Raw genomic sequence first — 24,997 nt, 5'->3', positions numbered from 1 at the left:
ATTAATGTGAAACAAGAACGTTCCATATAAGTACAATTTTAGTTTTTTTTTTGGTTTTTTTTTACATGTTCCTGTACAGCCCATCTGACGTAAGGACGTCGTCAGTCGGTGACGCTGTGTCTCTTTGTTGGCTTAGCAGCGGCGACGTTTTGTTGTTATTTTCGCTGCAGCCGAAAAAGAGGTTCGGATAATTTTGGTTTTCGTATTGTTCCGCAATCAACATTTCACACACTGTAGACTTAGGTGTGCTTGTCACGAGTTGATAACCACCCTAGGAATGGACTCAGACGAGGGTTATAACTATGACTACGACGACGAAGAGGAGGAATGTAGCGAGGATAGCGCCGAAGAGGAGCCCGAGGACGACACCCTGGAGCTCGGAGAGGTGGAGTTGGTCGATCCCGTGGTGGCCGGTGGAGAGCGAGACGAGTGCGGTGAGACTGGCGGAGGTGGCCACGGTCACGGCGAGGAAGAGGAGGAGGACTACCGCTTCGAGGTTTTGACTGCCGAGCTGATCCTCCAGCATATGGTGGAGTGTATCAGGGAGGTCAACGAGGTCATCCAGGTAGGTATTCTGGTGTGTCGGTGTCAGGAAAGACCGGGGTCCAGGCTTGGTTGGAGCTTAAACAGGCCATGGACGTTAGCTTAGCCATTAGCCTCGTAAGGAGTAGTTTACTTGCTGGAAGTTGGCAGTTTCACAAGTGATTCGATTTACACAATGCTAAAATTATTTATTTCTCAATGTAGCTCTCTTTTTTGTGTGGGTAGTGTTTACAATTTAGGTATTGACTATGTTAAATGCTTACATATAAGTAATAATTTCCATACGAGTGCCAGGAAGTAGTCTAATCCCAATTGAGAAGTTGGCAGCTCCGTTTGCTAAGCTAATGTTAGCTTGCAAGTCAGCTAGCTGGCTAACTAGCCATATGTAACCGTTAATCGAGCACCTTACTGCAAAAAGCGTCATGTCTTTGGTGTTAGATTTAGGTAACGCTAACGATTAACTCGTGCGAGACGACATGCGGAGTGGGTTAACCAAGCAATCGATATTTAACGTGTCAAATGTTTTAAAATAACAATCGTTGACGATATTTTAATGTTGCACGAAAGGCTTGGTCATCGAGTTGGTTAGCAAGTTAGCGTGACATGCCACAGGGTTATTTACGTGAACGTTAACACACTATCTTATCATCGCGTCCACATACGTTTGTATGGATTGCAAGAACGTTATAATCTGTCAACCGCTAATAGTTAATAGCGTTTATTAAATATAAGGGCAAACTCATTGGAGCCCTTCGGTTTAGGTTTGGGCCTCTATTTCATTTCACTTAACGTTAGCTAACTAACATACAGTTGAGTACAGCATAAAAAGTGATTTTGATAGACCGGGCACTATTAACGTGTTTGAGAAATAACGTATTTTATACAACGTGGTGATTTTGAGTGCCATTATTAACCAAACCCAAAATTGGTAAAAAATAAAAATCAGTCCAGTGGATCCGGTACAGCCGCATGGCAGCAGAAACAACTGACATGGTCATTCTTCTAAAAATAGGATTTACATCTACCTACTTAATATTAAGGTGTTTTTTTTTTTTTGGCACCAACAAATAACATTTTAAGCAAATTAAATATCCACCACATCTGTTCTCAGAATTTAAGTTTTCGATGTGTAGTATGAGACAGAAGGATAATTAACTTAACTGGAAATTAATTTACTTGTGAATGCCTCTTGTGACTGTGCATTTACATGTGGAGTGACTGGATGTGCCTCTGAATGGGTAAAGTTACAGCGGCTGATGGATTTATTTCATATGAAGAAACTTGTTGACTGTCAAAAGATTCCACTGCAAACTTCAGATACACAGGCAACATTTAAAGGAAGATTGTCCATGAATATATTAAGAGATGTTTTCAATATTTCCCATCCCATTTATATCAGTGAGTGTAGACCAAATTGTAGGAACAACTCCCACCAATACAGTTCAACAACGCCACAAACTGCAGCCTCTAAAGTGAGTATCACATTGAATCAACACCTCTCTCTTAACATCATTGTAGCCTTTATGAAGGTGGGATTTATTGCAGTTGTATTGGACTTAGTTTTAAGTAGGTGACTCCTTTTATGCTTTGTGGCCTTTCAGCCCTTTGCTGGTGTCTTCTATCATAACGTGACGGATTATCTTGAATAGTTATTCACTAATTAGGGCTGGTTATCGTTAAGAAAATTACGATACCAGTACCCTGTAAGTGATATTGATACCAATATAGTCCTTCATTTGATACCTTTATTTTCTTCTGTATTTGATGCCCTTCATGTAAATGGAAGCGTTCAATTTTTTGAAATGACTCCACCACCGCATTCAATTTTATCAGACACCACAGGCATGAAATCATACTTTCAAAGGTTTTGGTGGCATCTCAGCACGCTGAACTGCCAACTCCGTCAGATACACAGTGCTTGGCTTCACCACACCACGGACTGTGGGGGTTGAAGCTGCTGCGGTGGTGGGCCAATCACATGGCGCATTATATCAAAGAATGCTTGCGGTGATTGGCTGCGATTAAAATCCTACACATAGTGTTTCGTTTCCAAAATCTAGGTTCACTTTAACCTTCACTTTAATCAACAGGTGGCAAGCAAGACGCACACACTTCACTTGGGTCATGAGCAGTTGTGGAGCATTTATTAATCGACAAATTTACCTTCACACAGCGGTGGACTTCACACACACACACTCTGTCTCTCTCGACTGAACACTTGCTAACATTACGCCGGGCTTGCAATACCTTGACCGAGTATGCTGGCAGACACACAGCTGAGCACCTAGCAGCTAAGTTAATTGATGTGGTGGAGACTTATTGTGAAAGTGGCTACATTTATAAAAAAAAAAGAAAAGCATTGTGTGTATAAAACGGGTACGTTATAAAACAATTCCCTTATCTAATCTTGCAATTGCTGAGAACAATAGGTGCTCTGTTGAACTATGGCACGGTGATACAATGTACTCTACTGTTGCACCATCATTCTGATTTTACAATGGTATGTAAAATGCTTATTCTCTTGTATTATCACCATGCAATATACATATGTGTGTTTACTACTCTTTGAGGTTGATATGTATCATCACACTTCTCATCTGACTTCAGTAGCCAGAAAAAGTCATTTTCATCAGTTTACTGTTCATACAGCAAAAGGTGTAAACAAGTTTGTTTGACATAAAATAAACCAACAGCAAGTTTTGATGGGGGTGTGGGGGGATTAGTGCATTTTACTACTTTAAATACCTAAATGTCATCCTAAACTGAGATAAGTTAGGATTTCAAACTTAGGAAGTTTCTGTAATGAGGCCTCATGTTTCTTTTTGGTTCTGCAGCTTTCTCGAGAACTGTCGGACAAACAATTGACACTTGACACTGAGCTTTCTTAGGTCCTCAGTAATACACCTGCCGTGACATACAGTTGTTGCGTCACAAACTAAAGTCCTGTCTACGCTGTCAGAAACATCATCAGTGAAATACACTGGTTCAGGGTCACAAACAGCTTTATATAGCGGCATTTACTATGTTGTTTAGATTAATTAAATATGAATATTGTTACTATTCTAACTCATTCTTCCACAAAGTAACCTGCAAAAGGCCCCCAAGGCACTTCAAAATATGCAGCTCAACTACTTCAGAGGAAAACATTGTCGTACTACATTTACCTGACAGAGAAATGTTACTGGTTGTGTTGCAGACTCAGATTTAGCTCACAAAATGTAACTATTACATTATGATGCTATAAACTACCCAGCATCATCTTAAGTTGCAATTCAAGTAGTTAAGTAAATGGAATACTGGCTTTCCAGTTCAGGGTTGTTATGACATACAATGATTCAATTAATCACTCAATCATCACAGCAATCCTTTTGTATTCTCAATGTCTCATATTCTCAATTTTCTAAAACAATGCACATGGCTACTTTTTCAAGAAGTAATATAAGCTCTTCTGCTCTTACTGCCTCTGCCGACGAGGTTAACAACACCACGGTTGAATTTCAGCCGGCATGTACGGTTTTTAGAAATTATTTTCGACAACAGAGCAACTGATATTGGTAGTGACATCACAGGTCTCCTGTGTGCTCCGTGCTCCGTGCACACAGTGTGTGAGAGCTCCGCTTGGTGAAACACCAAGATCAGTAGAGGAGAGAGAGGGGGGGGGGGGAAAAAAAAGCGCCACAGAGCAAAAAGCAGTAAAGACTCAAACTAAGCCGACATGAAGCCATACTTTTTATTATATTTCGTCGATGCAGAGTCGTCCGCATCGCAGTGCACCTTAGAATCGAGAACTTTCCACATTTTGGACTTCTATTGTTGTAGTTTGTGGTGGTATTTTACTGGATCGTAACATGAGTAAAGGTGTTTCAGATGTTTCTACTAACTTACATCGGTGGACAATAAATGGTAATGTGAGGACTATTGAATCTACAACTAGCTTTAGCTATTTCAAATCACTCCATTCATTTACTACGAGGCTTAATCAATTTCCTAAAAGCCTGGGCCTTTAGGCTTCCTGTTCCACGAAAGATTTGTGAAAGTGGCTTTTCATGTCACATTTACTCCTTGTTGTTGCAGTGAAAATTGGCAGTAGTTAAATGTAAATTTCAGTTTTATTTCTGACCAACTCTTTTCTTGTTCCTCTAGAATCCTGCGACAATAACACGCATCCTTCTCAGCCACTTCAACTGGGATAAGGAAAAGCTTATGGAAAGGTAAGAATCTGTGAAATACAAGTTAAGAAGCTGGCATAGAAGTCCCCGAAATAACCCATTTCTTAATGCTTTCTTCAACACCTTTTTGTCTCAATTTATACAGGTATTTTGATGGCAATCTGGACAAGCTTTTCTCCGAGTGTCATGTCATCAACCCCAGTAAGAAGCCTCGCATCCGTCCTCCAATCAACACTAGGTCATCGGCACAGGACATGCCATGTCAGATCTGCTATCTGAACTTCCCCAACGCTGTGAGTCCCGTCATCACGCCAGTATTGTGTTGCGCTAGCCCAATATATGTTGTTCAGTTCTAAATAGTTTGTTTTCAGACCTAACACAGTAAAAGTAAAAGATGGCTAACTTCACGTCACAAAGGGTGATCTTATTATCTGTGTACGGTACTACAATTAATATTTGTGAATGTAGCTGTGTCATTAATTCAACCCTCATTATACAAACTGCATAATTTGCAGTAATAAATGGCAATATATCGCAATGTTTGATATTGCAATAGTCAGCATATTGCCATAATATCGTATCTTGACTTAAGTATTGCGATAATATTGTATCGTGGGGCCCCTAATACCCATGGTCCCACGAAGCTGGCATGTTCCTCAAACATTTGGATTTACGGTTATGTTCCTCTGGCTGCCGCACTCTTCATATCAACCCTGTGAAACATCACAGAAGTGCAATTTTAGATTGAAAGTCAGATTTACTCAGGAACTGGCAGTTGCAGGAAGCTCTGAAAGTCCTGCATAGATAAGGAGAACTCCTTATCTTAATATCTGAATTCTGTCTTTTTTTGAGTGAAGACCACAGACCACGTGACGGCTCTTATGCGGTCCATGTCAGTACTGAACTGTCTTCTGTTGGTCCGGTTATTGAGCATGTTACATTCTTGTCCCTCTGACCGTATGAAAGCTTTGATCTACACACTTGTTTTAAACACGGTCCTTCTTAATTGGAGGATACATGCTGATGTGCAAAGGAAAATAATTAGGTTGAAGATTTTTGAATTTAAATTTAACATATTACGATTTAGCAATTTTTACTTCCAACACAAAGAACAATTACATTACACAAGCTGGTTGCAGATACCCTGTTATCCTCTTTGGACTTTTTAATGTTTTATTGTTTTACAACTTTGAAACACATTGAAGGTAATTATTTTTTGGAGTGGTTACATTTATCAACAGAGAAAACTTAAGTCTCAATGTTAAAACAGATTTCCACAAATTGTTCTACGTTAAAGGCAGAGTGCACAACCTCATTCCCAAAATGATGTATATTGTCTCAACAAAAGATGAACGTATACTATCCAGGCCAGGTGGGTTAGTGCAGCTGTGATATTAAGAGTTTCTTCTCTCATAATCAGAAAGAAAGTTGGATAATCCAGATTACTTTAATGTAGAATATTTGTATATTGTTTTAAATATGGATTCCTTTGAATGGCCTTTCCTGGTTACCAAAGGGTCATGTGGTTATTATCATGTGGTGTCTTGTTGTTCTTATTTACAAGATGCTTCTCTCTTGCAGTACTTTACCGGCCTGGAGTGTGGACACAAGTTCTGCATGCAGTGCTGGGGAGATTACCTGACCACCAAAATCATAGAAGAAGGAATGGGACAGGTAGCCTCTCAGGGTTTTTCTTCTGCTCACTGAGCTTACTCTTTTAATAGCTGTCTGACTAATGATTTGCCTTTTGTGTTGTTTTCTCAGACCATTTCTTGTCCTGCTCATAGTTGTGACATTTTGGTCGATGACAACACCGTCATGTGAGTATCCGTTTGTGCTTATATTTGTTCAGACTTTCTTGTTATGAAAAGAGCAGGAAACAAAAAGGATTCTTGTCTAATTTCTACACCTCTGCGCTGGCAACAGCCGTGGCCGGAGACGTTCTGTTTTCAGGTTGTCCATACGTGCACAACGACGGGAATTTCTTAAAATTAGGCACAAACATCCGGCCGTGACTCAAGGATTGATTATTCAAGTGATTCGATTTTGGTGGTCAAATGTGAAAGTTGCTATGAACTCGAGTTGGGGCTGTCAATAAATATTCCATATTTGAATATCTACTCAAATAAAACAGAGAAATGTATATTTGCTTGTGGAGAAAACAAAGCATGACAACCGTGGCTGGCTGCCTCACATGCACTGATGACACGAGTCACACAACATCACTTTCAGTAACTGAAAATAAAATCTAACGTCAAGCTGAACGATGAATAATTCAACAGCAACCGTAATGATGGCAGAGAACTGGGCCGCAGAGAGAGAGTGACTCTGTCCTCACAGCAAGCGTTGCGTTGCGTCATGTGATCAAACCAACACGGTGTCACGGACATAACGGGGGGGAATAAATATTCCAAATACTCAAACTTTTAATATCTCAGGAACTCCCTGACTGAATTTCTTCAAATTTGGCACAAATGTCCATTTTTACTCAAAGTTCAACTGATGACCTCACAGAACACGTTTTTGGCCAAAACATAAAAATTAATTTGCTAACGATGACATTTTCACCCAAATGTCTATTAGGATAAAATAATGAAGTGAGAGCCATGTTGGACAGACGTGGATCCTCATGACTGGTTCGCGTTGATACAACCGTGAGGCGGTGATTTTAGTTTGTTGCATAAAACATGTACAGAGACAAACCGCCTGAGAAGGAGCATCGTTGCCTCTGCAGTGCTAAAAGTAATATAACTTTTCAATTGTTGTATTAAAGTTAGAAAACATACAAACACCCATACACTGTGCTATTTGGTCAAACAGCTACAATTGAATAGTGAAGAACACCAACATTAACAATCAAAAGAAAATATCGTTGTTCTTGAATCAAATATGCGTTCATAATTTAAACCGTATATTGGAAGATTTTTTTTTTTTTTTTACCTGACATTCTGCCTCCTAAAAGAAAGTTCTTGGTGCGGGGCTCTCTAGTTCCACCTCTACTTAACTCCTTCACAATGTTGATGTTCAGCCGGTAGTGCAATGAAATAAGCCTCCATATTGAAAGCATGGACACTAATCTCTTCTGCCAGCTCTTAAGCTGCCACTGATGGTCTTAACCTACATTCTGATCCGACAGGTTAACGAGAGACCGATCCGTGTTTACGGTCACAGTTTAGTTTCATGAAATGCATTTTGTAGCGCTTAGTTAGAAGCTTAAACTTAGTTTTGTAATTATGAACTGTGCTGCTGGTAAATAATGCCAATTTGCAATTGTCCTTCATTGAGCTACTAAAACGTAACATTGCGTGACATCCTTTTTGTTTCCTGCACTGTTTCTTACTGTAAGTTATGCACTCAATGTGAAGGAAGGACGCTTCAACCAAAGTCCTGATTTTTATATAATGAAGACTAATAAGTGATTTGACCTCTCCTATAGGCGCCTCATAACAGATTCAAAAGTGAAGTTGAAGTACCAGCATTTAATTACAAATAGTTTTGTAGAGGTAAGCTTTGGGATTTTTTTTTTTCCTTAACAGAATATGAATATTAAACATGAAGCCTTGATTAATGATGTTGAGCTGTTCTTCTGGGACCTTCTTTGTGCTCCATCCATGAAACTATGTGTTGATATTCTACCTCTCATTACTTCCTTTTAAAGTGCAATCGACTGTTAAAGTGGTGCCCGGCGCCAGACTGCCATCATGTTGTCAAAGTCCAGTACCCAGATGCCAAGCCAGTGAGGTGCAAGTGTGGCCGTCAGTTCTGGTAAGATGGTGTGTTTGAAGAAACAATGTGTTGACTAAGTAAGTTTAAAAATCATTATTTAACATTGTGTGAATTTGACTCGTGATGCCGCCCATTGGTGCAGCTTCAACTGTGGAGAGAACTGGCACGATCCTGTCAAGTGTAAGGTAAGCCGATTAGAAACACGTACACACCTCATAGACACGCCGACCTATTACTCCAGCATTCTATTAACATACAAATGCTTCATTGTGGGATTATTTCTTTCTCTTGTAGTGGCTGAGGAAATGGATAAAGAAGTGTGATGATGACAGTGAGACTTCAAACTGGATTGCAGCAAATACTAAGGTACGGAATCAAGGTGGTCTGTTAGTTTGACCCTCGTCTGGTTCGTGTTGGTCGGTCATTATTGTGATGATTACAAAAACATTTTGATTTTGGGAATACCGATCATACTGAGAAACTGACGGACTATACAGTTTTTTTATGAAGCTGCATCACTTATTTGTTTGCGGAAACATACAAATACCAGACACTATCATGGTCCCATTTTTGTTTCGGACACAACTGTAGATTGATGAAAGACCTGCCGCCCAAAAAACAAACTTGTACAGTTTAAACATCTACAGTCTTAAAGTATGTTTTTTCTGTTTTTTATTTTTTATAATTCTTAATTAAAAAACTTGAAACACTTGGCGTTGAGCAGAGACTCGCAGAAATCATTTTCTCCTCTCATGACAGGAGTGTCCAAAATGCCATGTGACCATTGAAAAAGATGGTGGCTGCAACCACATGGTTTGTCGGAACCAGAACTGCAAAGCTGAGTTCTGCTGGGTCTGTCTGGGTCCATGGGAACCCCATGGCTCCGCCTGGTAAGACCTCATGGCTTATATAGTAAATGACGATGCAGTCACTGGCTGCGATAGAATATACTTCAAACTTACACCTTTTAAATATGTGGAAATGTAATCTACCAATTTGCAAATTGTCATGTCATACCGTTATATGTCTTAAGACACATCTAACATCTGCATTGTTAGAAATGTTATGTGAGAAAGCAAATGATTGTCAGATTGTAGCTTTGTGTCTTATTGTTTTCTGGAAAACATTGTTGATGGTTCTGACGCGGCTGTAACGCTTTAGGTACAACTGCAATCGCTACAATGAAGATGATGCGAAGGCAGCCAGAGATGCCCAAGAGGTAACAAATAACACTCTTATTGATACATTTAGAAAACTGTTCAGGCTGTTTTTTGTGCCATGGGCCACTTTTCGGTCAAGACGCCTCTGATTAGAAATGACAAAAGAGGCATTTCTAATAAGAGGCAGCAGCATATTTGTTGTAGCATGTTTCCATCCCACTGCACTGGGTGACACACAACTCAGAGAAGAGATATCGGGACAAAATGTCTGTAATTTAATAAATACAACAGCAATTGTATACCCTGCAACAAAAATACCTACTAAATTGTATACGAATGCAGAATTATGAAGTGTGTGACGTGTTGCCGATGATGTGGTCCTCGGTGTGTCTGAACATTAACAGTCTCGTACACGTGAAGCGGAGTTTGTTTGATTTAAAGCCAGTTCCATGCTGTGTGTGCGCAGCGCTCCAGGGCCGCCTTGCAGAGGTACCTGTTCTACTGCAACCGCTACATGAACCACATGCAGAGCCTGCGCTTTGAGCACAAGCTCTATGCTCAGGTCAAGCAGAAAATGGAGGAGATGCAGCAGCACAACATGTCCTGGATCGAGGTGCAGTTTCTGAAGAAGGCTGTGGATGTGCTGTGCCAGTGCCGGTCCACACTCATGTTCACTTATGTCTTTGCCTTCTACCTCAAGAAGAACAACCAGTCCATTATTTTTGAGGTATGATAAAAGGGAAACTATTGGCACAGCTGTGAGCAAACGTTGCATGATGTAAACAACTTGAGCTATTTTAGTATTCATATTTTATTTACAAATACCATTTTCAAAACTGTTAATGTCGACAGTTATTACCACTATATAGAATGAATCGGTGTAATGGAATTGTTAAGTAAGAGTGAAGTGCCACAAAAAGGCAGCACTACAATAAAAAAAATAATAATTATAATAATTACAAAAAAAAACACTTGTGAAGTAGATCTTCACCAAAATCAGGCAGGCTGAAATGTGTCCCTATAAGCTTTAGCTATTTAGTACAGCTGTTTGTGATACCTTTCTAGCGGACAAACAGAAATCCCACAAAATCTGTCCACGTTTCCTTTCCTCTCTGGTAGCAGAACTAGTCCACTAACAAAGGCCCAAAACCAAATCACTCACCCGATTGTAGGGAGGGGCGAATGGGAGGAAATCGGCCCAAACGTCCTGTAGTCTGAGCTCGGCCTTAGGCAGGAGGATTTGAAGTGTAGGGGACATGATCATGAATAACTGATATTTCTTTGAGACTAATATTGTTAATCCATTTTTTTGGGTTTATCAGAATAACCAGGCAGACCTGGAAAATGCCACTGAGGTGCTGTCTGGCTACCTAGAGCGGGATATCTCCCAGGATTCCTTGCAGGACATCAAGCAGAAAGTACAAGATAAGTACAGGTCGGTAACAGTGGAATCGTAATCACTGCTGCCGCTGTTCTGTTTGTGTGTTCTCGGAGGCTAAGAAATGTTTTGCTCTCTGCAGATACTGTGAGAGCAGGCGAAGAGTGCTGCTACAGCACGTGCATGAAGGCTATGAGAAGGACCTGTGGGAGTACATTGAAGATTGAGGACACGTCCCAATGCAACGGACTCTTGAGTATCTTGACAAACTAGAGCGCTGATGCAATTTAACAGGGCAGCACGGGCCTTCTGCCGCCTCTCCTTTGGCAAACCAACCACTTTTGCATCATTTTCCTGGATTTGTTTAACAAAATCTTCAAAATAAATTATATTTAAATGAAAGGTAGAGTAATAAAAAGAAAGTGTACAACAGTATTGTTAGAAACAGAGTGGAGTCTTGAGAAAGCAGAAAATCCATCTTAAACAAATGCATCCCTTTGGCTTGTATTGTAACACCTCCCCTGAACTATCTTATTTTCCATTGTTTTTCTTTGCTTGTGAATCTTTTTGTTTTTGTTTTAATTTTGATTTATATTTCCCATTAGTGTGAAAATGTTTTCAACACAGCTTTAATTGTCCTGACCATGTCTGCAATATCTGGTGAGATCCGTGTCTGAGTGGCTGAATGTTGATAGGTTGATTGCAAAGGGGCAAAGACATTTCAGGGGAGGGAGGGGGGGAGAAGGAAAAAAAACATCAGAAGAACAAATAAGCAAGTCTGCATTTTTCAATTTGTAAATAGTCCATATGCATGGAAGTTAAAGAGCAAGAGTGGCACGTGTTTGCATAATTTTGAAATATTTATTCTTCACCAATATTGAGAAAGGTGTACTTTTGCCATGTAGGTTGAGTCTGTCTTCTTCCTCCATAGTGTGCGGGAGCTTGAACGTCTTTGGCAAAAAAAAAGACATTCGTCCTATCATCAGTCTCTCCAGAGCAGTGTACAAAGTTACACCTTATCAGTAACTCTCAATGTGGAATACTTTCTCTTAGTCGTCAAGTAATCCGATAAAGGACTCCGTTAAAGAGCACAGCTGAGTTAGAAAACCGAGAGCAGAAAACGATTTAACCGTTCAAAAATAAGGAAGAACGCACCGGCCCCGTGTCCCTCTATTCTAACCGTTAGCCGTACCCTCTTAGTTGTGTTTAGAGGTGTTTAACATTTAAGTACATTACTAATTATTTGCAAGAGCCAAACTGAGTGACATTCACTCTTCTTTTTTTTTTCTTTTTTTTTTTTGTTCTCTTTCCCGACGTGGCCCTCATAAAGCTCAGCTTGCACCTTGGGGGGATTGAATGAGGGTAATAGAATGTACTGACAGCTCGTGCTGCTAACTGGGCTGGATCACTGTCGAACAGGGTCAGGCATGTGCATCGCTCTTGCGGGGAACACTTGGGCCGGATAGCACCGTGCCTCCTTGAAGACATCTCTTGCCTTGCAGTGAGACTGAACACAGCTGTACACTCGTGCGTGATCCTTTAAGCAGATGAGGAACATAGGGCAAACTTCTAAAGGTTGTAGGACTGTTTTATAATGCCGTTATGCTTTTGCATTCATAACTGTATTTTTTCGCACATTGGGTTGAGGAGTCGACATGGAAATGTCGGTGCCCCTCCAGGTTTTGCATTGTTCCATGAGGTGGTTGCTCTGGTTGTCAAGCGCTCTGCTTGTAAATGCTCATTCATGTCTCTGCAATATGGCGGTCTTCACTAGATTGACTGGAGGGGATGTGAATATACAGGCGGGGGTTGCAAGTCAGAAGATGACACCAAAGTGTCAACTGTCATTTAAAAAAACAACATCCGTTAACCCAGTTTCAGATCTTTGGGGAATTCTCTCCCAAATGCTTCTAATGTGTTCAAACTATTATTTTATCCTAGCAAATTATAAACTGTATTGTTTATTTGAATAAATGTCATGAGAAATCTCGTTTTTTGGGAGTACTGTGTGAGTCATTAGAGTAGGTTTGGTCTCAATCATATGAATTACCCAAACATCCGTGATGCATTTCTGCATTATGTATTTTGCGATGTAGTGTACGACAGAACTTGGCAGAGCTGTGTCTTCCAGAATTGCGTGGAATTCATTTGCTTAACTCTCTTTGAATAATTCTTTTTGATTTTAGGCAAAGAAATGTTTTGCTTTTTTTTGTACCACTTTTATTTGCAGACTGTATGATAAAGATCAGGTGGTTTGTATGATGTCACTTTTGAATTCATTTTGTCTCAAGTCCCAAACCAATGACACGAGGATGGATAGGAACAGAAGACGGGCTATTCTCTCTGAGCTGCCCTGCAGTAATCCACCAGTTCCAGCTGTGATCATTTGGCTAATACTCTCCAGGGCTCACTCTGTTTTCATTGTGTCTGCAAGTAGTTCATGAACATTTCGACGTAACGTTTGAAGTAAGAAGCAGCTACTTGCATTAAATTGGCATCCAAAAACTTTTAATACTTTTCTACATATCTTTTCTTTATGCTATGAAAGGTGTTTTATTTCCTATTAGTGTAAAAATGTGAGGAACATTAGTTGTCTGTTTTTGGAGAAAATATTAAAGTGCAAAATGTTGCAACATCCTTCTGGCACGGGTGGTTGTTTGATAAAGAACACAATGTTTGTGTTGAGGCAGCATTCCAAAAACCTTTCACCGCAATCGATACTTTGTTTTTAAACGGCGTCCTTGAGTTTGACACCGCTGTGTACTGTGGTAGTCCCCGGTGTGTGCTCAACGCATCACTGGAAATACAGGTTCCACCGAAACAGCAATTTTCTCAAATTTAAAAAGGGAATTTGCAACTAAATATTCTGTCAACAGATGGGGACAAAGACGCTTTGATTCTAACTTGAAGTTTCATGTTTTAAGTTGTGTTCCAAAAGCAATGTTTACCAAATGAACTGCTCATTTTAAACCGACTTGTTTAATCAGTAACAGTATCACACCTCAACTGATGTGAAAACACATTCAGCACAATGTTTTGTTTCATTACCGGTGAGCAAAATCTGTGACTCTGCAATAGACTCATAAGATATTTACTTAAATTGATTTCATCTTCTACATGGTGAGTTGAGAAAGGTGTAGCTGGCAATCTCAGCAGTGAAGCATTAGCAATATGATGAATCTTACATGAAATCCCATGAAGCTGGTGAGTAAACGACAAACTTTATAAAGTTGTTGCTAAAGTTAAAGGTGCATTTTTGGGAGAGAAAAGTACACTTAAACACCATGGAATCATTACAAACATTTATTTAAGACGAGTGACAATGTTAAACAACTTGATCTGCAGAAATATACAGCAATTATCCAAAATTTAATTAAAATGTGATATGAGGTGAAAGTCTTAAGGTTCACAGTGTTTAAAACGCTATAACATGGGGACATCTCAGCCTGGGTGTCATTAAAGTCCAGCAGCTTAGTACAGAACTACATTAATGCCAATGCAGCTTCAGTTAAACACCAACCACAATCAGGGGAAAACAATCACTCTTTGTTATGATGTACAAGACTGGCACTGCTACTGTAAACCTATATACATGTGGCTGGTTTGACAGTAAAAAACCCTTTTATAAATGTCTTGTCATTTTCTGGTTTCTAATTTCTTACTGGCAAAGTATAAATAGAAAAACTATCTACGAGTCGCGAACTTCACTCAGAATAACATTGTTTTAACCAGAAACATGGATAATGAAGGCAATAAATACCCAACTTCATAGTTGCTTACAATAAAAGTTACAATAAAAATCCAAAGTTTTGTACTGGTTATGAATTGGGCAGTGTTGTAGCATTTATTTGACATAACTGCAATCTAACTTTTCTATCAACCACAAAAAGCTATCGATAGATGTGTCAAAAGATAAGGGCGTAAAAAACATCTACAGGATGTTGCGCATTGCTCATCGTAAGAATCTAAAAACTGCAGTTGTAAGTGACAAAGAATGTGTAGTTGACCTCATAACAAAAAACATTATCCAGTCAGACTTCATTCCTGAGGAGGCATCAGCCGACTTTTGGAAAGTAAAAAAAAGACAGTAGGGGAACCGATTGCAGCGTGACAAGGCAAAAAACAAAACTTGCACCTAGACATTTGTTTGGGTGAACTCGTCTTCGATTTTGAGCCAGCCTTTTTTATAGTCTATCAGTAGCTCTAGGTAGTACTTCCACTCTGGCTCGCTGTCATACCTGACCTCAAATATAGTCTTCAGAGGGTTGGAGTGGGCTTCATGGATACGCACCACTTCCCCTCTGTACCACACTTCGGATTTGTCATCTTCTTCATACAGATGACGAATCCTCTTTCCTACCAGGTCTGGGTAGAACCTCATGGCCCTCCGAGCCCTCTGGACGGCCGAACGCAGGATCCATCTCCTCCTGTGTTCAGCGCTGTGGCAGGTAGACAAGTAGGGACAGTATTTGATCTTCACGAGCGATCTGCGTTTTCTCTTAGAAGAGCTGCTAAGCGGTCTTAAGGCGTGCGGGAAGCTTCCCGTTCTCTGCCACCTGTGGGTTACTCTGGGCGTCCTCCTGTGAGGGTCGCTCTCGCTGCTCACTTCTCCCCCCCCATCACCAGTATGTAAGTGGGAAGGATTAGCAAATGACCCGGCTTGAGGAATGACTGCTTCGTAGCGCGCCTTTTTTCTGTTCAGACCTTCGCTGAACATCCTCCTCAGTTTGAGAATCACACCGGAACAATTCTCGGATCTACCCGGAGACTTTGCTCCAACAGGCTGCAGACTGGAGTGTTCCTCTGTTTCTGTGTCACTGGGAGACGGAGAAAGCTTCTCAAAGGTTATAGGACACATCCATGAATTTTCCAAAGTTGTACTTAGTGGAATGAGTGAGGAATCCTGCTCTGTAACCATACGGCCACTTCCTGTCTCTTCAGACTGACGGCCACTCCAGGTTTTCTCCCTAAATGGATCCAGCACACCTCCCCTTACAGTCTTCTTGGTGTCATCTGCCTCTTCCTTCTCTGACAAATTGCTGTCCAGAAACATATGCCTCGAACTGGTCTTTATCCTGCTTTTTCTTCTATTACTGGTTTTTTCATGGTCCTTCGGACGTCTCTGTGGGTGTGATTCTGAGGGTGAGGCAGTGATGTCTGATACAGGACTCCTGCAGCTGATAGTCTCCTCACACCCTTCATCTGTTTCTCTGTCAGCAGGATCATCCATATCTAATCCTGCAACACAGCGGCCAAGATGTATCAAAATTGTGTTGTTGACAAAATGGGAAGGTAAAAGTTAAAGAGTTTACAGAATTATTTTAGTGATCAGGGAGAATATAGAGAAAGGTGGAAGTTTGAGAGTTGTGACTGAAAAAAATATGAATAAAATAATTGACTTTGTGAACAGATGATTTAAAAAAAAAAAAAAAAAAAAAAGCAAGCTAGCAATCACGAAGTTCAACACATGTTGACAAATCAATTTTCCCAGAGCGCATATTCATTACTCAAGAACAATGAGAAACTATTCTATTCAGCAGACCTGGTGATTGGACAAGCATGATGCTTCACCATGAAACACCCTTTCAGCAGAGACAGAATAGAAAGAAGGCTGTGGGGAAAAAAAGTCAGCTGCTACAAGGGGTGCCATCAGTCAGGGATGAAACAGCAGTGGGGCAATAGTAAGACAAGGGAAATGTTGATATACCAAAGTCAAGTGCTCCCAAACCATGTGAACCATTAATGTCAGCAGTTGACAGAAACTCGATTAAGCCCAATTCAGTTAGCAAACGGCCGTGCCAAATATGATCGATGTTTGAAGGACACAAAGTAAAAAGACGATTAAAAGGTGAAGTATATTTTTGTATTATTAACAAATCCCATGAAAATACTAATGCCAACAATGAATTGGTCTGTGCAATCAAAGCCTGAAGTATTCCTCTCTGCCAAAGACCTCCTTTGTTGTACAAAATCTATTTAAAAATGAGGCAAACCACTGCACCGGGTGTCATGCTCCTTCGTTGTGATAAACATGGGCACTGTAGTTTATTTTGAGTTAACCCCACATACACCATATTGGAGCCAGAAATACTCCCTAGTGCACCACATCTGCAACTAATAATTGTAGAAACAAATGCACTATTTATTCTTGTTTGAGCAACATTTGTAAAAGCTAGTGTCCGGTTGTTTTAGGAAATCACTGAGCCTCTTTTTAAGAATGAAACTACATATTTTGTAACTGTCTTTTGCAGCCTTTAGTGGCTACAAATGGGCTCCGTTTTGGTCTTTTCATGAGATTTGTTGACAATAAATTTAAAAAAAAGAAAGAAAGAAAGAATCTTGCCAGTCTTATGCTTTAAATCCTGTTTTCTTACAGCACCAATTGTTCAGTCTCACTTCCCTCGATGACTAAACAGCACAAATGCAGATTTTTTGAGGAAACTGTTAAAAGATGATGATCCCCATCTTCTTATCTGCTTAAAATGTGCCACAGTTAATCCCCTCTGTGTGTGTAGCATGCTTTCACTTCCTTCCTCCGGTAATGTGATGAAACAGCCTGCCTCACAATCTTTAAGGTCCACCAATGCTATCTAGCAAAAGCATGAAGGAGAGTTTCATTTTTCCACAAATAGCCCAGCTCAGCACCCTCACCTCCACCCACCATAACAAGCATAATACAATCATGCAATTTGTTGGGATTAGTTACGGTTAGTAGTGACTGAAAGTTAGCAGAAAAATGTCCTCCTTTCTAATCAGAGAAATCAAATAGTGAGATTGCGGGACAACATAAACAATAAATATACCTGGACTCTCTTTTGGACATCAGGTGAGGTTGATTCTGTAAAAAATAAATGGATTTTATATTGAATATTTAATGTTTGTTGTGATTTATTCTTTACAAAAGGGCCAATAATGCAGAAAGAATATAATCATGATGAATATGATTACTAAAAGACTATTTGAGGAATAACCACCATCAAAATATGATATTTTATAATAAAATCCAGAGGAATCAGGGAGTCACACAATCTACCCAACATGTAATCATGTTGTACATATCACATGGTCAAATGATCTAACTAGAGGTATCATCTTTCTTAGTATTTGTACAGGAAACAAACATTTTGCTCAACTGTTATCTGAAAAGTAGGCTTTCATACGAATTATCTTAGTCAGTCTTATGATCCATTATAAATAACAGAACAAATGAACCTAAACCTGAACTTTTTACAAGCAAATTCATGCTATTTATTCTACACTCATCCCTGAGGTGAAAAGTCACATTTCTATAGCTGCCTAACTAATAAACTGTACTTAAATGACTAAATCTATTGCACATAGTGCTGAAGTGCAGTAGTTATTGTAAAAATGTAAAAAAGGTCTCCACTTGATATATGCATGTGTATGCACGCAATGTCCAATATTCATTCAATTCATTCATGAACATTTGGACTTCAATTGGGTAGATTGTTTGACTCACTGGATTTTATTATAAAATATTATATTTTGATGGTGGTTATTCCTCAAATAGTCTTTTAGTAATCATATTCATCATAATGATATTCTTTCTGCGTTATTGGTTCAGGGTTGTTGAAATACGTAGTTGTGTCCAGTATTTCCCCCTGAACATTAATGAACACAACTGTTGCTTACTGCAACACCTCTAGTTAGTCTGGCTTGATGTTACCAAAAAGAGACAAAATATAATCATACCTACTAGAGTGCCATTGATTTGGAAACAGACGGAATAAGGACGAAAATAATTGTCTGTAACTGAAATTACATCACTGCGACACCCGTTTCCTTTACTTGAAAAATATTCACAAAATATTACCTCAGTAACTGTGAAGTGAACATGCACTCACCCAGATGTTTGCAGACACAGGTGTGATACAAAAGGTTGACCACGTCCACGTAGATGTCCGGCAGGTGTTTGAGGGACATTAGTCTTCTGAGCCGGGAGGAACAGGCTCTTTTATGAAACTGGATGAGGAGCTTTTCTTCGGAGAGCGTGGTAGGCCGCAGCTCCACTCTGTGCTCCTGCAGGACCTGGTCGATGAAGCTGCCCTGGACCATCGGAAACAATAGCTCCTTCACCACCAACATGGGGAGGAACACTGCCCCCGTCCGCATGACGTGTGGAAAAGGACAGCGTTCTTGGGAGGTGTACTCTCTCAACCTCTCCAGGACCGTATGGAGCGCTGACTTCATCTCCTCATTGAGCCACACCTCTCTGGCTTTTACCCCCAACAAACAAGACACTTTCTGGACTTTGGCTGAAGGAGATACCGCTTCAGGCAGTTCCAACTGAGACAACCAGGTTCTGAGTTCCTGCTCTGAAGAGGCCGACACAAAGTCGGATACTAACTTGCAGAGTGAATGGTGCATCTCAAAGAAGTGCGTGCGGACTGGCATTTGGACTTCTAGTTTTGGTATAACTTCAGCTATTGGCTGCACAGGTGGCCTCTCTGCGGGCGCAGCTGGGCAAGAAGGCTTGATATCACAGAAAATTAAATTGTAGGTGGAAAGTTTCAGACACTGGGGAGGAATGTTTTTAAAATTGAGTTTGCTCTCAGGGGGTTGAGGTGGAGTAATGGATTTGGGTTGCAGGGTGACCTGCTGTTCATGCAGTGTGCATACATCAGCCCGAGAAGCAGAGTTCATCTGTGCAGTCACCTCACCAGGTTTGGACTCATGTGAAGTCTCCTTTTCATCTGCTATTGAGGGTTTACTTTCAAGTTCGTCAGGTTCACATTTCTTTATCACCAACATGGGTTTGCTGTTGAATGAACTGGTCTCTTTGGGTTCTTTTTTGATTGTTAATTTGCTGCAGTACCTCTGACTAACAGGAGTATTTGAGGAGTCATCAGGGTCTAATGGATCTACTTTTTCCACTTTAATATGTTTGGGTTCAAAGAGCTCTACAGCACGCTTCTCTGTTGGAGTGTCTGCACACGTTGCTTTGGGAACCAGTCGGACAACAGACTGCTGTTCATCTCGATGTGGCCTTTTCGCTTGAACGTCTTGCTTGGTTTTGTCTTCACGCTGCTCAGGTGACCGGACAATTCTGCCTGGAAATAACATTCCAGATGCCTGCAGGTATGCTTGGTAAGGTGCCAGGCTGAAGACATTGTCAATAACTGGCATTGGAGGAGAGTCTGTTTCATTTCCTACTTCTCCATTCTCCATTTCCACCCTTCGTCGTTTCTTATTGAGTTCCACCTCACATAAATCCCTATCCTCTTCTTTTATTCTGATGGGTGAAGATGAGTGAGAAGTACTTCTCTTCAAGCACTCTTTCAGAACAGCAGTGCCTGAACTAGACACAGGGCCATTGTGTTTATTTCCTGGTGCAACAGCAGGGGAATAAATTATTTTTCGGACATTTGCACTATTGGGTACAGCTGCGTGGACTCGATCTGAACTGTGATGCGGTGACCGGGGAAGACATGCCGCGGGGGAAACGGGAAACCTTTTTGGCTTTTCTGGGCACATAACCTGGGCATCACAAGAGGAATAGTCCAGGATTCTGTCCATGTTCAGGCCAGTTGGAGGAAAGACTGGTCGGTCAATGTGCAGGCTGGTGAGTGGGGCAAAAAAACGGTTAGTCTGTATGCTGGATGGTGAGACACCAGGTTGGCTTACACGTCTGGTAGGACTGGTTTGGTCCACACATAGGAATGGTGAGTTGGTGTGTGATTGGCCAGCATGCAGGCTGGCGCTGGGTTTGTCCTTGTGTAGGATGGTTGCAGAGGCCATGGGGTGCTCCATGTAATGGCTGGATGGGGAAACATTTATGCGAGTAGAGTGAAAGCTAGGCGATGCATGTTGCCTTTTTAGAGGGGCTCCGATTTGGCTTGGATTTAAATGAAATCTGGGAACTGCATAATATGGATAGTCAAAACCCTGCATCAAGGCATGATTTGGCAACGTTTCAGTGCCTGTCAAAGGAATTTCACCATGACGCGACTGAGGCACTATGTAATGCTCCCGGGGGTTTGAGATTGTGTGTTTAAGAATAACAGCCACATCTTCTCTCTGCTTGAACTGTGTCCCGTTTTCTACCTCTACATTTGCCTGGGAGTAGTAAAACATCGGGTGCTGTGTTAACTGGCCATATTTGGTCATGGGAGAATGTTCCCGATAAACCTCTGAGGTCATATGCTCATATACGGGAAGAGAGGGGTATAAGCTAGGGTAACCTCTGGGGGAAGTCTGTAAACGCTGGCTCTGCTCACTTGGAGAACCAAAAAGTGTGCGAGTCGGGGTGCAAGGGTAACTGCTATAATTTGGGTCAATCATACCAGGAAAGGCCCTTGCTCTACCGGGGCTGTATGTCTCCACATTCATCCTCTTTAGTGGTTCTGCACTGGGCTCAATCTGTAAACCTCTCTGTTGCGGCAGTGTGTCTTGTGCTTTCCTCTGGATGGGCGGTCTTTCAGTGTAGTGAGTATCAGTTTGCATCCAATCATGCTCATATACAGTGTTTGGTATCCTCGGAGAGCCGTGTTCCACACTGTATCGTTGTCCTATCACACAACCCAGTTCATTGCAGCAGGGGTTATGCACATAAACTGGCTTAGGAATCGCTAAGTAAACAGAGTTTTCAGATGGGGGAGATGAATTATCACCTCCAGTTTTTACTTTTCTAAGAGCCCCTGATGCAGCAGCTGTAGGACTGCTGATCCCAGGACTTTTAGTGTATAATGTAAAGCCCTGTTTTACTGGTGCGTGATGCAGAGAGGAAGAATGGCAATGGCCTTCCTCTGAAGAACTGCTGTCTTGCCTGTAAATTATGTGTTTTTGTCCATCCATGCCAGAGAAGTGACTCACAGGACTCCTGCGATCCACCAGAGAGGTCTTTGAGTTGTTCCAAGGAGGAGTGAATCCCGCCTCATCTTTTCCTCTGGGATCATGAGTGAAGTAGGCCCCGCTGTACTGCAGCATCTGCTTACCCAGGAAACCAGACATAGTTTGTGGTTTTGACAGTCCTGTGGATGCTATCGTCCCGTCCAATAGTGGCATCTTGCTTCGAAACACTGGGTCAACAAAGGTGTGCATTGACTGGCTGCTCATCATATAGTCCCTTGTGATGGTGCAATGATATAGCTCCAGACCTGAGAATATAGTAACAACAATTAGACACTGCCATTCATTATTTAATATCTATGCAAAATTGGTTCAAAGGATCAATCTTTCTAATTAGCTTGAATAAACTCCCACCTCAGACATCAGATAGGACAAAAAACACTTTTTGCACACATTAAGAGGTCCCAACTACCTTGAGGCATTTTATCAACATGGCGAATCTTGTGGCTTATCACATGTCACATAAACCCTTTTCAGCTGATGCACATAGATGGAAGCAAAATGCAACAAGCAGCAAAGAAGTAGAAATGTGCAATGATGATTCATAGCTTAGTCCATTTCCTAAGGGCCAATGTGATAGTTGCCACATTTTGCAATAAACAAACCAGCTTTCATGGTGGAGCCTACAGCTTTACCAGTTGATGTGATGGTGATATATTATCCATGTGTGATTAAAAGGAGTCTTCACTCTAAGGCCATGTCTGTATATATAACAATTACAATGGGACTGCATTACTGCGATACTGCATTCGAGTCATATTTGATGTTTTATGGTCTTACTATGGCTCATTTCAGATGTGTCATCCCAGTCACATCGAAGAGCTTCATTCTGGCTTTTACCAAACCAGAACTTATCCCTTCATCTACCATGCACTTCTCATCTCGGGTCAATGCCCTGAGAACCAACATTACAGTAGACTGGTTCAATTCTGCATTGTATTACCACAAAACCTGAGTCATGCCCTTGTTCCTTTTTCATACACTTCTCCCAAATAGAAAAATGTTCTACACTACTAAAATATATGTCCAGAACAATTATTGCTTAATGTCTTCAAGAAGTTAATTTCAGCATTGAAAATGTACTTGAACGATTAATCAATTATCAAAATAGTTGCTGATTAATTTTCAGTTGATAGACAGATTATTTAGCACTTTATAATATCGATCAACTTCCACATCAGTGAAGATAAAACAATGAAAATTCAAGCTTTTTTTTTTACCCCTTTAAAATCGTAGTATTTAGGCATGCTCAACTTCTATATCTGTATTTTCCAACAGGCACGTGAAGGCAGCATAATGCAACAGCTTGTGCGCAATTTAAACAGCTTGAGGCTGACAGTTTGGCGTAGGAGGAAAGATGACCTCATCAAGTGATGAACTCATAACTGCCACACAAACATCTGCATGAACTGGCAAGACATACAGCATGAAACATTTTAAAAGTTGTAGGTTTTTGTTTTTTTCTAACTTGCATTATTTGTTTTCCCACTAGTGGACACTCATTTTCAATAACCTCCTAAAAACTAAAAGATCACACTGCAAAACATCACTATCTTTTGACAGGGTTTAGGCAATGTGCATGGAGTAAACTGCTCAGGGCTGTTGTCAGATGACTGAAAGCTGCACTCTGTGAAGGGTGTCTGTGTGTGTGTGTGTGTGTGTGTGTGTGTGTGTGTGTGTGCATGCATGTGATCTGCATTCCCAGATCTGTAGAGTGATGTCATAGAGTGACTTCCGAAAGCAACCGTCCAAATTGACAAGCGGAGCCTTAAGCCACGTGGGAAAGGAGTGATTCGGGAAAAACAAATGTGTCTAAAAGTTATAATCTGGTGATTAATTGTCGGCGCTGTCAGGTTAAAACAAGTTGGAAGATGTCAGCAAGTTCACGTGACATGAAGAAAAAAAGTTTCTTTCCGGTAAAGTAGTCTAAATCTCAAAGTAACCAATAAAATGACTCAGTACAAACATAAAAGAGGAACTTATAAGTTCTGAGAAAAACTGTCTTCGCAGGTTCTTTTTTTTTTTTGTGGCGTTTATAGGCCAAATGGTTTTATAAAACTACATAAGAAAACAGTCGCGTGTTGCCCTGCCAGCATGACCAGCCTGCTCAAATGAACACAACGCAAATAATATGAAAATAGTATAAGCGCAAAAGCTCGATCACGGTGCAAGTGATTTCCATACACGCTGCGAAAGCGTCGCAAACCCACGGCAAAACTAAACCCACACTGTGGGCAAAAACTAAAAACACAGTTTCAAACACTTGCGATGCTTTGGCGACATCAAATAGTTTCACAATCTGTCATGCTTTCTAAGAGAATACACCCATGCGTGTGTGTTTGTTAAACACGATTTGAAGATATCATAATCTGTTGTTGATTTGGATTTTTGAAGATTGAGCAGTAAATCTGTTTTCTTACCTCGCTGCTGTGTTGACAATAAATGATTTCCACAAAGATTCCATGGAACACCACTGCTGAAAAAGGAGGGGGAAGTATCTGCGTGTAAACGGACCGGGTCAGTCCGGATGTGCCAAAATCCAACGTATTGAAACGAAGGCCAGCCAAGAGGTTTGGGCGGCTCATCCGAAGTCCATGCGGCTTTTGGAGAAGTTAACAAACTGAAGAAAAGACAAAAGGGAGGAGGATGGACTTTGATCAATAGGCGGAGTCACACCCTCTGTCTCTTCATGGCTTGTTGTCTACACATGTGATTTTTTTCCCGCTTTACACTCACTTTTATTGGCTCTTAATGTTCGGCTGCATGCTGATGCCACCTTAATTGTAATTAGAGTTTATTCATTAATTGACAGACAACACATCTGGATTTCTCAATCACCACAATTAAGAAATTATTTCACTCCATGGAAGTAGTTTTTCGAGTCTTTTTTTGTTGTTGCAACCATGCATCCATTTATTTTTTTATTTTTGTATTATTCACATAGCTATAAAAAGTATTTGGGACCTCCTGAAAGTTATCCCACTGCACTTTCACAACAAAGAGAACTATACAATATAGAGTAATGAATGGAATCAATCTGTTTAGCTTTTGATGACGAATAGGACACAAAAAAAACCAAAGAATTTGGAGTCCATTTCTATAATGATGAATGGGGAAATTAATTTAATCATATGTGTTTCCCTTAAAAAGCA

At 40.6% G+C, this 24,997-nt stretch overlaps 2 protein-coding genes across 3 annotated transcripts; one reads left to right on the top strand and one right to left on the bottom strand.

Annotated features, from left to right (window-relative positions):
- The first annotated feature begins 15 nt into the window (after window positions 1-15).
- Window positions 16-14,197, top strand: arih1 (ariadne ubiquitin-conjugating enzyme E2 binding protein homolog 1 (Drosophila)). 2 transcript variants are annotated; one of them, XM_031862293.1, is made up of 14 exons: window positions 16-565; window positions 4,687-4,754; window positions 4,858-5,005; window positions 6,294-6,386; window positions 6,477-6,532; window positions 8,149-8,215; window positions 8,371-8,477; window positions 8,581-8,623; window positions 8,733-8,804; window positions 9,198-9,328; window positions 9,600-9,657; window positions 10,044-10,325; window positions 10,921-11,033; window positions 11,119-14,197. In XM_031862293.1, exons 1-14 carry the CDS (start codon window positions 278-280, stop codon window positions 11,201-11,203), a joined length of 1,611 nt encoding a protein of 536 aa, XP_031718153.1. In that variant the 5' UTR covers window positions 16-277; the 3' UTR covers window positions 11,204-14,197. The 2 variants fall into 2 exon arrangements, with proteins under 2 accessions (XP_031718153.1, XP_031718164.1); XM_031862304.1 differs by having other exon boundaries at window positions 29-565; window positions 10,065-10,325.
- cunh15orf39 (chromosome unknown C15orf39 homolog) lies at window positions 14,128-24,511 on the bottom strand. Its single transcript, XM_031862279.1, has 4 exons — window positions 24,266-24,511; window positions 18,842-22,093; window positions 17,780-17,814; window positions 14,128-16,214 (listed from the first exon to the last, which is right to left on the bottom strand). Exons 2-4 carry the CDS (start codon window positions 22,053-22,055, stop codon window positions 16,209-16,211), a joined length of 3,255 nt encoding a protein of 1,084 aa, XP_031718139.1. The 5' UTR covers window positions 22,056-22,093; window positions 24,266-24,511; the 3' UTR covers window positions 14,128-16,208.
- Between the last annotated feature and the right edge of the window lie 486 nt (window positions 24,512-24,997).

The sequence above is a fragment of the Anarrhichthys ocellatus genome, unplaced genomic scaffold (assembly GCF_004355925.1).
Source record: "Anarrhichthys ocellatus isolate YVR2014 unplaced genomic scaffold, GSC_Weel_1.0 scaffold2, whole genome shotgun sequence".
Taxonomy (NCBI): domain Eukaryota; kingdom Metazoa; phylum Chordata; class Actinopteri; order Perciformes; family Anarhichadidae; genus Anarrhichthys; species Anarrhichthys ocellatus.
Note: the sequence above shows the minus strand (reverse complement) of the source record. Positions and strands in the feature narration are given on the sequence as shown.